The sequence below is a fragment of the Brassica rapa genome, chromosome A04 (assembly GCF_000309985.2).
Source record: "Brassica rapa cultivar Chiifu-401-42 chromosome A04, CAAS_Brap_v3.01, whole genome shotgun sequence".
In the NCBI taxonomy this organism is placed as follows: Eukaryota; Viridiplantae; Streptophyta; class Magnoliopsida; order Brassicales; family Brassicaceae; genus Brassica; species Brassica rapa.
In genome coordinates this window covers 3,008,364-3,022,665 of record NC_024798.2, presented here as the reverse complement: position 1 = coordinate 3,022,665, position 14,302 = coordinate 3,008,364, and the positions used below count along the sequence as shown (strand labels likewise).

Below are 14,302 nucleotides of genomic sequence, written 5' to 3'. Positions count from 1 at the left end.
AAAGTTTTCTAAAAAGTTAATAAATAATACAATGTTTTATATAAAAATATGAAGTCATTGTGTCAGTTTTTATAAATTGTTATAAGAATATTTTCATACATGATTGCTAATACTTAATTCATGAAGGGTTATAATATACACTTCTCATTAATTTTATAATTTCTTATATCATAAATGATTTTGTGTTGAGTGTTTGGCAATTTCTATGGCTAATTCTTGGATTACTTTTTTATTTCGATTAAAATAAATAAGAAATATAAAATTAATGTCCAATCAAATTAAAACAATTCTTTAAAACTTTACTATGAGTGAAACATAAACAAAAAAAACCATTAAGTGAAGATTTCACTTTTAGTATATAGTAATATAAATAAAAAAAGAAAATCATCATCCAATCAAATTAAAAGATTTTTTTTGATATTTCACCTATTAGCAACACATAAAAATTCACTTAAATGATTTCTCTTTAATATAAAAACTAAAGCTTTTGATGTCCTTAATAATTTTAATTTATTCTAAAAACTACAAAAAACTAAATATTATTCATAATATATTCATTTTACATCATTACCTTGATTCTCTACATATTCATATACAAAACAAATGTGAAAATATAAATCATACGTTAAGAATGGAGCACATTCTATTAAAATCGTAAATGTTGTTGCATTTCGTATCATCTTCAATGTTTGAAATAAAGTTTTAAGCTATATTGTAATATATGTTTAAATAAAAATGAGATTAACTATGGAAACTGAACCTATTCATTTTTATATTTTTGAAGTTTTAGAAGAATTACTTTCACATAACTATAGTTAGTATTTCATGAATTTTAAAATATTGAACGTTATTATTACCCATGAAAAATTCTAAGATAATATTTGCACAGTTTTTATCCTTTAATTTATAATTATTTATAGACCTTTAAAGTTATTTATAAACCCTTGTAAAATGTATTATAAACATTTATTAGCCACAATTATTTTTTTCACGTATTAATTATGTATTATTTATGAAAGAGTTTTCTAAAAAGTTAATAAATATTACAATGTCTTGTGTACAAATACTAAGTCATTGTGCCGGTTTCTATAAATTGTTGAAAAACGATTTTCATACATGATTGTTAAAGTTAATTGATGAAAGGTTGTATACAATTTTTATTGTTTTATAATTATTTACTATAAATCATTTTGTTTTGGGTGTTTGGCAATGGCTATTATTAATTTTTGGATTATTGTTTTGATTAAAATAAATAAAAAATTGAAAATTATAGTCAGTTTACGACAATCTTTTGAAACTGCACCTATGAACGATAAATAAGCAAAATTTGGTTAAATGACTTTCATTTTAATATATAGTAGGATTTTTAATTAATGTATTACATATATTTTAACACTGATATAAAATATATCATGGTAAAAGTAGTTGAATCAATAAACAAGGATAGAGTCAAGTCAACATCTAATCTCATATCTAAATCCCAACAGAGCCCATTAACCTAAAGCCCAACAGAGCCCATGTCCAAGCCGTATAAAAATCATTCGATTAGGGTTTATGGAGAGATTTCGTTTTCACTTTGGTGAATAAGTGAACATGGTGGTGCCATCAAAGAAGAAGCTGAAGCAGAATATTCGGAGAAGGAGAACATATTTTGTCTTCGTTTCAGAAATAGGGGAGGGTTATAACAGGGTATACATTGGGAACTTTGCATGGGATACAAAAGAGTGTGACATATGTAAACTCTTCTCTGGCTACGTAATAAAGTCGGCACGGTTAGGCAAAAACAAAAAAAACAGGGGAGTTCAAAGGGTGTGCGCATGTGGATTTCAATGATAGTCTGTCTGTGGCCATGGCGGCGCTTAAGCTGGATCAATATGTTATCTGTGGAAGAACAGTACTAATCGTACACCTGGTAAGATCAAAAGGAGGATCTGTTGTGTAGAGAAAAGGGTCATCTTGCCACAGCTTGTCGCAAGAAGCTTGAAGATGCTCATGATCAGGCAAACGCAAAGCTGGATCAAGAGACTGTTAACACAAGTACTGCTATGCTACGCTATGACCTTCAAAAGAACAATGGTGGTTCTTATTGCATGAATGAGACATACACTGCTACAAATGAAGCTCATATTGGAAGATTAGCATCTGAGGTTAGCTTTGGTAAGACCAAAAGGAGGATTAAGAGTGTATAGAAAAGGGTCATCTCGCCAAGGCCTGTCTCAAGAAGCTTCAAAACACTGGTCACACAAACGCAAAGGTGGATCACCAGACTGTTGAGGCACGACCGATTCAGGAAACAAGCTATAATCATCAAAAGATATCAGGAGATACTGACAACAATGGCGGTTCTTACATGGACGAGACATAAGTTGCTAGCCCGGTATCCGTTGTTGCAACAAATGGAACTAGTGACGGAAGCTCAGTGTCTGCAGTTAGTTAGCATTGGTAAGAATCGTAAGATCAAAAAGAGAACATTTTTGAAATAATTTTATCATCATTTTATTTAGCAAAAAAAAATCATCTTAGACTAATTTTAATTAACCCAAAATACAAAGGGGTTGTTCGTTTCTCCATTCAAATGATCAATTCGGATGGAGATGAGGATTTTGTTCGTTTAAACACAAAAAGTACAATTCATCCGGATTGTTCATCTGAATGATTTTCGGAAATATAGGTTTAAATTTAAAAACCAGTTGACTGAACCAAATCGAATCATTTGGCTGCAACTGGTTCAGTGAAAATCCTAAAAATTTGATATCACCCCTCGTAAACTTCTGAAATAACAAACCTAATTATCCTAAGTCTCACTCTTGTATCTCTCTCACTACCATCAATCTCCACATCTCACTCTCTCTCTCTCGCCATGAAAGGAGCTTGAGCTTGAGTTCTCTCCACCTCTCTCTCTACCTCTCTGTTGTGTGGGCTTATGTCTTGACTCTCCTGGGCCTATCTTCATGGGCCGTCCACTATCAGGAAGAAGAGAAAGCTTAGGCTATTGGGCTTCAGGAGTTGGGCCGTCGTCTTCATAACCTGCAACAGAAAGGAGATTCTGTTAAGAGAGTTTGTTACACACACTCAGAGCGATCAAGTGAGAAGAAGAAAGATCGAGAAGGAAGCTGGCTTACCTCGAGCGTGGAATCAAGTTCAGCAGGATATAGCTTCATCGATCTATAGTCCTTGATTGTAATCTCGTTTTCCTCATCTCTATTGTAACCTGTAAACAAAGAGATAGTGAGATCGGAGAAGTGTAATCACGCCGGAGGCTTATTCCCGGTGATCTGATAGTGGATTGGGAGCAAGAGCCTCCCCCCAGACGTAGTGGTGGATCCACGAACTGGGCAAACAAATTGCTTTGTCTTTCTTTTACTTAGCCAAGTCAAGTCGAACTGAATCTAAGATACAACGATCAAACGTAACAAGTGGTATCAGAGCCAGGTTGCAGTATCAAGATCATCGCCTCAAGTTCTCATTCGGATCAGTACGAGAAGCAAGATCGTCAAATCAGAGAATCAAGCAAGCAAGAAGAAAGATCAGGTCAAGGTTCGAAACTTATCTGGTTTATCTGTGTGTGTTGTTTGCGTTGAAGAATCTGCAGGATCGATCAGTAGCTCTTGTGGATAAGGTCTGTTGTTTCCATAACTACACGGAGATCTTCAGTTTTCAGACTGTATCCTGCAAGCTTGAAGATCGAGATACAGAAGGTCAGTCATGGAGCCAACTCGGGGGAAGTTTGAGGTTGAAAAGTTTGATGGACAGGGAGAATTTGGCATCTGGAAGCACAAGATGTTGTGCGCGCTAGAGATCCTCGGTTTAGACTCAGTTCTTGAGGAAGAAGTGGTCAAAGCTGAAGATTCTGAAAAAGATGGAGATGATGCAAAGACAGAAGTTGATCCCAAGAGAGCTGTAAAAGATAAGAGAGCTAGGAGTCTTATCAAAATGAGCTTGAGTGATCAGATCATAAGAAAAGTGATGAAGGAAGATACCGCACTTGGTATCTGGAAAGTTTTGGAGAAGGATTATCAGACGAAGTCTCTCCCAAATAGAATATACCTGAAACAAAGGTTTGCAAGTTACAAGATGGATGATCGAAAAACAATAGAGGAGAATCTAGACGTTTTTCTGAAACTTGTTAATGACTTGGAGAGTCTTAACATCAACATCTCAGACGAAGATCAGGCTATTCAATACTCACGGGACTGCCATCAAAGTTTGAGCCTTTGGTTCATACCTTGAAGTATGGAAGTGGCAAAGACACGCTCACGGTGAGTGATGTAATCACCTCAGCATACGCTAAAGAGACAGAGTTAAGGGAGAGAGGCTTACTGCATAAGAACAAGAGTGAGGCTGAGGGGTTATATGTCAGCGACCGAGGTAGAAATGATAAGAGAGGAAATCATTCAAACCGAAACCGTTCTAAGAGCAGAGGAAGGAACTTCTCAAAACAAGGCAACTCTAAGAATGATAAAGGATGCTTCGTTTGTGGAAAGGAAGGTCACTGGAAGCGTAAGTGTCCCGACAGGGGAAAGAACCGCAGCTCAAATACAGCGAATGTAGCTGCTAAAAGGGAACCGTTGATATTAACTGCGAGTGTTCAGGACACTAGAAAGGAGTGGGTAATGGACTCTGGAGCTAGCTTTCATATTACACCAGACAAAGGAGTATTGTTTGACTTCCAAGAAGGCGAAGGAGGAAAGGTATTAATGGGAAATGATACCTTCAGCGAGATCAAAGGCGTGGGAAACATTAGAATACGAAATCCTAATGGTTCTATAGTTGTGCTTACTGGAGTTAAGTACATGCCTACAATGGGAAGAAATTTGATCTCTTATGGATGTCTAGAGAAATCTGGATGCAACTACACTGGAGATAAGTTCAAAGTTAAGTTCTACAAAGATGGTAGAGAAGTTGTAACAGGCATCTACACTGACGGATTATACTTTCTTCAGGGAACCGTGCTAAAGGGTGAAGCACATGTGTCTGCTCCTAGAGTTGATGCTACAAAGAAGTGGCACTCTAGGTTGGGTCATCTAAGTTTGAAAAATATGGAAGCTCTAGTCAAGCAAGGCTATCTGGAGAGCAAGGACGTGGGATCACTTGGATTCTGCGAGGAATGTGTGTTAGGAAAAGCACACAAGCAAAGCTTCAAGAAAGGAAAACATACGTCTAGAGAGGTCCTAGAGTATGTTCATTCGGACTTATGGGGAGCACCGACAGTTGTTCCTAGTTTAGCAGAGAAGCGGTACTTCATAACGTTCATAGACGATTACTCAAGAAAGGTCTGGATCTATTTTCTACGAACTAAAGATGAGGCCTTTTCAAAGTTTAGAGAGTGGAAGCTCGAAGTGGAGAACCAGACCTCTAAGAAGGTGAAGTGTTTACGCACAGACAATGGTTTGGAGTACTGCAATACTAGATTCGATGAGTTCTGCAAAGAGTCCGGAATCAAGCGACACAGGACGTGTGTATACACCCCGCAACAGAACGGAGTTTCAGAGAGGATGAACAGGACTATTATGGAACGTGTGAGGTGTATGCTTGCAGAAAGTGGGATGGAAGAAAGTTTTTGGGCTGAAGCCGTGTCTACAGCTGTATACCTAATCAACAGGTCACCAAGTTCAGCTATAGACTTCAAGATTCCAGAAGAATTATGGAGTGGTTTTAAGCCAAGTCTGTCCCACCTGAGACGGTTTGGGTGCTCAGCTTACGTTCATTCAGTTAAGTCAAAGACTAGTACTAGAGCTACTAAGGGATACTTTGTTGGCTATCCTCAAGGAACAAAGGGATTCAGAGTCTGGATGCCAGAAGAGAGGATATGTGTGGTTAGTAGAAATGTAGTCTTCCATGAGGAAGAAGTCTTCAAAGATTCTGCTAAGCAAGAGTCCAAGCGTGACAATGATGCCGGAGAACAAGTTCAGATGAAGACAGTTGATAAAGGAAAAGGTAAAAGAGTTTCTTTCAGTCCAGATTTGATTGAAGGTCCTACGGGTCGTCTACATGATGCTGAGGCATCTACCTCAGGCACTACTACGGAGTCTTCAGTTTCAGGTGGAGTAGTTTCAGGATCAGTTACTGAAGAAGATTCAGTATTGAACGAGTCAGATAGCAGCACAGAAGAAGAACAGGATCTGAGTAACTACATTCTAGCTAGAGACAGAAGTCGAAGAGAGACTAAGATGCCATCTAAGTTTGATGACTTTGATGTTGTGGCTTACGCTTTGGCAGCGGCACAAGACATTGAGATAGATGAACCACGTTCCTATGCAGAAGCTATGAAAACACGTGAGAACAAGGAATGGACTGCAGCAAATGTAGAAGAGATGATTTCTTTGGAGAAAAATGGAACTTGGGTTTTAGTGAAGCGACCTGAGAAGAAACGTGTCATTGGTTGTAGATGGGTCTACAAGAAGAAACCAGGGATTCCTGGAGTTGAAGATCCGAGGTTTAAATCCAGATTGGTGGCAAAAGGATACTCCCAAGTGGAAGGGATAGATTACAATGAAGTTTTTGCACCGGTTGTAAAACATGTATCTATCAGACTGATGTTGTCTCTAGTCGTGAATGAGGACCTAGAACTAGAGAAACTAGATGTCAAGACAGCTTTTCTGAATGGTTTCCTAGATGAGGAGATTTACATGGAGCAACCAGAGGGGTTCATTGTAAAAGGGAAAGAAAATTGGGTGTGTCTACTGAAAAAATCGTTATACGGACTCAAGCAGTCGCCAAGACAGTGGAACAAACGTTTTGATGAGTTCATGAAGGATCAGAAGTTTACACAGAGCAGCTATGATCCGTGTGTTTACATTAGAGGCAAAGAAAATTCAGATAAGATTTATTTGCTTATCTACGTGGATGATATGTTGGTAGCTTCGAAGGATATTAAAGGAATTCAAAATTTGAAGGAAAGTCTGAATCGAGAGTTCGAGATGAAGGATTTAGGACGTGCATCTAGAATCCTTGGAATGGATATTTTCAGAGATAGACAGAAAGATCTTCTGAAGTTGTCTCAGGGAAAGTACTTGAAGCAAGTACTCTCAACCTTCAACATGTCAGACTGCAAACCAGTTACAACTCCTATGGGATCTCTGTTTAAGTTGAAGAGTTTAGACGAGGAAGAGAGTGCGATCGAAGCGGCTTACATGGACGACATCCCATATGCGAGCGCAGTTGGGAGTCTTATGTACGCTATGGTGGGATCACGACCAGACATAGCACATGCTGTTGGTTTGGTTAGTCGTTACATGGGGAATCCAGGACGTGTTCATTGGGAAGCAGTAAAGTGGATTCTAAGGTACATTAAGGGCACTTTCAACTACAGCTTAACGTTTACTAAAGATTCAAAATTCAAAGTGGAAGGATTTTGTGATGCGGATTATGCTACAGATTTAGATCGAAGCAGATCAGTTACTGGGTATATTTTTCAAGTGGGAAGCAACACAGTTAGCTGGAGATCAGGCCTCCAACCAGTTGTGGCTTTATCAACCACTGAATCAGAATACATGGCACTAACAGAGTCATCTAAAGAAGCGTTATGGCTTAAGTGGTTCGGTGAAGAGTTGGGTTATGTACAGCAAGCAGTCAAGATTAATTGTGATTCACAGTCAGCAATTTTCTTAGCTAAGAATGGTGGTTATCATGAGAGGACTAAACACATTCGTACTAAGTTCAATTTCATCAGAGAGGTGATCGCAGCAGGTGAAGTCATAGTTATCAAGGTTCACACAAGTCTAAATCTAGCAGATATCCTGACTAAGTGTGTACCTGGTAAGACTCTGGAAAAGAGTCTAGTAAACGTCAAGGTCCTGGAGTAGGCTTCACTGCCTACAGCTGAGGAAGATGACAGAGGGGTCGTCTGGCAGCAGGAAGAGATATCTCAGTTGTTATCTCCCATGTTTGAAAAAGGGACAGAGCGTCATTTTTGGATTGTCAGTAATCAGTGAGTTAAAAGGCAAGAATTGAGAAAAAAAAAATGTGGAGTTACCTGAAAGTTCGAAGCGAAGTGACGTGAGCTGATCGATCTAGGGATTAAGAGCTGTTTCCGAGAGGTTTGGAGGGTAAACACTGAAGGAGGAGCTTGATTGAAGATAGAGGGTGAAGATCGTGACAGAGGCTGAAGAGATGAGAAAAGTCGAGAGTTTCGACTGGAAGCTAGGTTGTCCGAATGAGTAGGTAGAGGGAGAGTAAAGCCAAGGTGGAGAATGTTGTGTGGGCTTATGTCTTGACTCTCCTGGGCCTATCTTCATGGGCCGTCCACTATCAGGAAGAAGAGAAAGCTTAGGCTATTGGGCTTCAGGAGTTGGGCCGTCGTCTTCATAACCTGCAACAGAAAGGAGATTCTGTTAAGAGAGTTTGTTACACACACTCAGAGCGATCAAGTGAGAAGAAGAAAGATCGAGAAGGAAGCTGGCTTACCTCGAGCGTGGAATCGAGTTCAGCAGGATATAGCTTCATCGATCTATAGTCCTTGATTGTAATCTCGTTTTCCTCATCTCTATTGTAACCTGTAAACAAAGAGATAGTGAGATCGGAGAAGTGTAATCACGCCGGAGGCTTATTCCCGGTGATCTGATAGTGGATTGGGAGCAAGAGCCTCCCCCCAGACGTAGTGGTGGATCCACGAACTGGGCAAACAAATTGCTTTGTCTTTCTTTTACTTAGCCAAGTCAAGTCGAACTGAATCTAAGATACAACGATCAAACGTAACACTCTCTGCCTCTCTCTCGCCGCATCTCTCTCTATGGAGTATCTCTCGAAGTCTCTCTCTCGACTTTTCATTTTTCTTCTGTTTGAATTTCGTCTGTTCAGTGATGGGTTTGATTGTTCTCTGATTTGCTTAGCTTAGCTTAGCTTATCTCACTAGCAGAATCTCATAGCTTGTGAATTATGAATGAAGTATCTTAACTTGCAAATGAATAGAAACAATGGTTTGAGTCATGAGCGTGAGTAAATCTTAAGCAAGAGTGATGGAGGGTATGCGTGACTCTATTACTATGGAGATGGCAAGATGAACTAGACTTCTATATTAGCATCAAACAGGTATGTGTCTATGGTCTTGTTATGTTTGTAGTCTTGTTGAATTGCTGGAATAAACAGAGAACCTGACATGCGATTTGCTCAGTTGATCATTGTGAAAGTCTGTACTCTCAAGTCATTGATGAATCTTATTATCAGTCACGAGTTTGTTTGCTGAGTTTGAGATCATTTTGTGTTGAGTGCTTTGTTTGCTATGAGTCTGAGATCATGCTTCTGTTTATGTTATATCATTTGCTTTTATGTGAATTTAAAAGTTTAATCAGTCTCTGTTTGCTCAGTTGATCATTGTGAAGTTTTGTACTCTTAAGTCACTGATGGATCTTATCATTATCAGTCACAAGTTTGTTTGCTGAGTCTGAGTGATATGTACTTAAATGAAGATACCAAATCAAGCTGACGTGGACGAGGATTAAAAGGATAAGCGACTCTGGCGGACTGGGAAGGTTTGCAGTTGGGATAGAGAAGGAAGAAGATGAAGTATAAATAGAGAGCTTGATCGATGAAGAGAGTTATGCTTTGATGTTGTATGTAGAAAGACGATATGAGTCTTCTCTCTCAGTCGCCATGAGACTGATGATTGCATCTGTGTTCGCCATGAGAGCATAGTTGTAATCATACTCAAAGCTTCATTCATTCTTGTAATTGGTTCGTGTTATCAACAAGAAGACATTACGGAGTGTTTCAGAGAGATCGGAGTTCAAGACTCTATCACTGAGATCATTTTGTGCTGAGTGCTTTGTTTGCCACGAGTTTGAGATCATTGTTGAGTGCTTTGTTTGCTATGAGTCTGAGATAATCATTTTTGTATGTGAATTTAAAAGTTTAATTAGTCTATGTTTTCTCAGTTGATCATTGTGAAGTTTTGTACTCTCAAGTCATTCATGGATCTTATCATTATCAGTCACGAGTTTGTTTGCTGAGTCTGAGATCATTTGCTGAGTGCTTTGTTTGATACGAGTTTGAGATCATTTTGTGTTGAGTGCTTTGTTTGCTACGAGTCTGAGATCATGCTTATGTTTATGTTATATCATTTGCTTTTATATGAATTTAAAAGTTTAATCATATCTGTTTCAGGACAGTAGATCCCATCTCAATCTTACAATTGGAGAGTGAAGAATGTGAAGATTCAAGAAGATTATTTGTTTGGAGACATCTTTTAAATTTCAGTTTTATATAATTTGAGTGTACTTTGATAGTATATTAAAATTTGAGTCTATTTTGAGTTGTTTGAAAGTTTATTAAAATTTGAGTCTACTTTGAGTTGTTTGAAAGTTTATTAAAAGATTATTAAAATTTGAGTCTCTATTTTAAAATTTAATGCAAATTTATATAAAAATTTATAAATTTATATGAAATAAAATTTTATAAATGTCAAAATGATAATTTTAAAATAATTTTAGTGTAAATATATTTTAGACTAAATAATAAAAATTAGTATAGTTAAAATTAATATCAAACATATGATTAACTCAAACCAAGGGTATATTTGTAATTTGTTTATCAAACTCATTTGGATGGAAATGAAAAAAAAAGAAACAAACATAAAATTCATCCAGATGGTTCATCTAGATGGCTCATCTAAATGGAAAAAAGAACAACGCCTAAAATATGGATGTATCATCTGGATGGGTCACATAGATGGATCAACTAGATGGAAATGACAAATGGAGAAACGAACAACCCCAAAAAGATCTTTATTTGTATTTTTAGATTTACTTTAAAGTTTGGTCCAAGTCTTTTAATTTGTTATCTATACTATTACTTGAAAATTGATGTCGATTATTTGTCATATTTTCCATACATATACTACTATTTAAGAAGTGATTTCGCTTATTTGTAACATTCTCCATATCTATACTAATCATTAGTCCAATAAATTTATATCATAAAAACTTATCATATATATATTTATTTATCACAATATTTAAGATAATTAATTAATAAACAGATATTGACAAATTCTACCGATCTATATATACTATTATCTAAAACATTATTTATATATATATATATATATATATCATGGTATTTGAGGTTATTAATTAAATAAATTAATTAACAACAGGTATTAACAAATTTTACTGATAATAACATAATTAGGTTTATCTTATATTTAGTTTATGATTTTGACAGTTAATATTATAGTCCTGTTTTATTATCATGATATTTGAGGTTATTAATTAATAAGTATATACTAACAATAGATATTAACAAATTCTACTGTTAACATCATAATTAGATTTATTTTATATATAGTTTATGATTTTAGTGGCTAATATTATAGCCATGTTTTCTGATTCATATTCGGAAATATTGATCCAAATTCAGATTATTATAACATCAATATTATAATTAGGTTTATATTATATTTAATGTATGATTTTTATAGTTAATATTATAGTCAGCTTTTCCGATTCGTATTAGAAACATATTATTTCAATATTAAATTTAATATTAAAGCTAAAGTATCATTAAAATATGTGTCATAGACTATAAATTGAACAATTATGCTAATTATTTTATATATTTTAAATACAAATAATCATATTCCTAAATAAATTATTTTGTATTTATACATGACAAACATCAATTAGAAAACCCCAATTAGACCACCCCAAACAAAAAAATGGTCCAATTAAAGCACCCCAGTCATATTTATTTACTCTATTTGTAAGTTAAAAAATACATTTTTAATACTATATATTTTGAAGATATTCACCTTCTGCTACATCCTCACTTTGTAATGAATATATGTTTAGAGCAATCTTATTTGAAAAACTAGCGGATTGGTGTTCTGAATTTTAAAAATACCTAACAATATATAATATATCTGATTTAATTATTTCTAGGATATTTCATGAGGACTTTAGATGGGTTGCTCTTATAGTTTTATATATTTGTTAATTACGTATGATTAATAAAATAAAATGGTACTCTTTTTTGTCCTATGAAACAAAAAATAGACCACTAACGGAAAAAACACAAAAGTGTATTCAGTTCTTCATTACACACCAATCAAAAACTTTCATAAACTCGCAGAAAAATAAATAAGAAGAAGCAAATACACAGAAATTAGAAATTATACAAAAACATAAGAAAATATAAAATGGTACAACACCCTGTCATTGTTCCCATGGGTCGTTGAATCAGTTCAGACAATGTTGAGGAACCATCTTGCCATGTGCAGAACCGTCAACATTCTCACATACCGCAGTGGAAGAGCCACCCTCGACTCCCTTATGATCTAGGTTAATGTCAATTAGCTCAACCTTTTTGCACGGAAAGCTCTTGCTACATTGTAGATTCACCGCCACTTTGTTCGTCGATGTTCCATATATGTTCTTTAATTTAAGGTCTTGGATCTGAACGTGTGACTCTCCCTGAAAAAATTAATGAAAACACAACTTTTTTTTTCTTTTGTTGTAATAAGAGAAAAGAATTATATAAGTTTGTATCTTGCATAGAGAGTTCACCTTCTTTTCACAAGGTGGGTGAGGACAATACTTCTGGTCGATGTTGATAGGGTTTCCAACGTTAATCATTTGAATATTCTCGTACACAAATTTAGAAACCAAAATCTCTGAAGCTGAAGATTCCCAAGTCTTGATCCGAATACCATCGCTAGTGCCGTTAAAGACTATGTCTCTTACGGTTAAGCCATTAACATCCTTCTCTTCTTTGTTCTTCCCTAAGCTTCCGACACTGATCCCATGTCCGGGACCACAATTGACATTAGAGATATCCATGTTGGTGGTTCCGGAAAGGATGGCTATACAGTCGTCTCCTGTACCAATGTGTGTCTTGGAGATGTTAATGTTGCTACAGAACCCAAACTTTAGCCCATCAGTGTTTGGGCTGTCTCCGGGAGCTGTTATAGTGACGCCAGTGATGCTGAAGTGATGGACAGAGAAGAAGTTGAAGTGTCCCATTTTGCTGTTGAGTGATGTTATCCCATTGATTCTTGAGTTGTTCACGAATGCAAATCCCATGGTCTGTGAGAATAATCAAGTTTAGTAACTAGTAAGACACTAGCTGGCTAGAATATAATATATACATATTATTATGTGGATAGTGCCTCCTTCAAAACGATATATACTCATTTTAGTAACGTTTTGTATCGATAATTAAATCTATAAATTTACAGGGTTAATAGAAAATAATTGAATTGCATAATTTTCATTGTGAAATCATAAAATAAAGCATGTAAAAGGATTAAGAAGTGGTATACCATAGCTAGCTTAGGACAACTGGGGTTTTTGTGGCAGTCATTTAGTGGCCAAGACTCTTTCCCTTGGCCGTCGAGTGTACCGGCACCGGAGATAATAAGATTGTTAATGTACCTGAAGTGGATCCATGTGTCCTTCTTAATGTCCCTAGGGTTTGAAGGAGCCAATAAAGTTCCATCAATAACAAATTCAATCAGATTCGCGCATGGCCCTACGAACTCTACACCACCAAGATAAAACGTTCCTTTCGGTACATAGATTTTACTATTACCACCTTTCCTTGTGCATGCACTTTTCCATATGTTTGTAAACGCCTAATTTTGGACAAAATAAACAAAAAAAAATCGATAAAATGTTTATTTTTGTGTGTTTCTATGACAACCCGCCCCATGGGAATTACCCGACCAGTGGGCTCTAGGTTCACAGCCCTACAGGACACCAACCCCAACCCCTCCATTATGAGCCCTCACTGACTCCATAATTAGGTTGTTGGTGTGCTTAGCATTAATCGAACCTAAGACCTTACCCTTTAACATCATTCCCACAAAACAAGATGTCATCAATTGATCTGCAGTTCAACTGGTGACAACTCGTCTTGTGGGAGTGTTGTTAAAGGGTCAAGTCTTAGATTCGAGGAATGCCAATCGTACCAACAACCTAATTATGGAGTCAGAGAGGACTCATAATTGGAAGGGTTGGGATTGGTGCCATGTAGAGCTGTAAGACTGGGGCCCTAGTGAATGGGACGGGTTGTCACAGTTTCTATATATATTGGTTATTTACATACTTTGGCATTATCAGTTTTTCCGTCAGCTTTGGCACCATAGCGTTGGACGTTAAAAACCTTTGGCCTATTGGTCGGACGACTTGCAACGACGGCAACGAACAAAAGAGACAAACACAAAGCCTTAAACGCAGAAGCAATGGAAAACATCTTTGTATTTTGTTTAGGGTATATTCAAATAACAATTTTGTGTTATTAATAAATATCTTTAAGACACAATGATAAGTGTTTATCTACTGTATTTGATTATATAGAGTTAATGTGT

At 36.4% G+C, this 14,302-nt stretch overlaps 2 protein-coding genes across 2 annotated transcripts in view; both read right to left on the bottom strand.

The window, feature by feature from the left end:
* LOC103863213 overlaps positions 1 to 14,302 on the bottom strand; it is a 743,758-nt gene that overhangs the window by 400,554 nt on the left and 328,902 nt on the right. The window lies entirely within an intron of this gene.
* LOC103863172 (exopolygalacturonase) lies at positions 12,013 to 14,296 on the bottom strand. Its single transcript, XM_009140925.3, has 4 exons — positions 14,041 to 14,296; positions 13,256 to 13,567; positions 12,501 to 13,019; positions 12,013 to 12,407 (listed from the first exon to the last, which is right to left on the bottom strand). Exons 1-4 carry the CDS (start codon positions 14,185 to 14,187, stop codon positions 12,174 to 12,176), a joined length of 1,212 nt encoding a protein of 403 aa, XP_009139173.1. The 5' UTR covers positions 14,188 to 14,296; the 3' UTR covers positions 12,013 to 12,173.

Excerpts from the sequence above, each read along its gene's own strand:
- LOC103863172 (XM_009140925.3), bottom strand. The coding sequence starts at position 14,187 with ATGTTTTCCATTGCTTCTGCGTTTAAGGCTTTGTGTTTGTCTCTTTTG. Across the intron at positions 13,020-13,255 it reads GTTGTCCTAAGCTAGCTATG|ACCATGGGATTTGCATTCGT; the intron begins GTATACCACTTC and ends TTATTCTCACAG. Across the intron at positions 12,408-12,500 it reads ACCCACCTTGTGAAAAGAAG|GGAGAGTCACACGTTCAGAT; the intron begins GTGAACTCTCTA and ends TAATTTTTTCAG.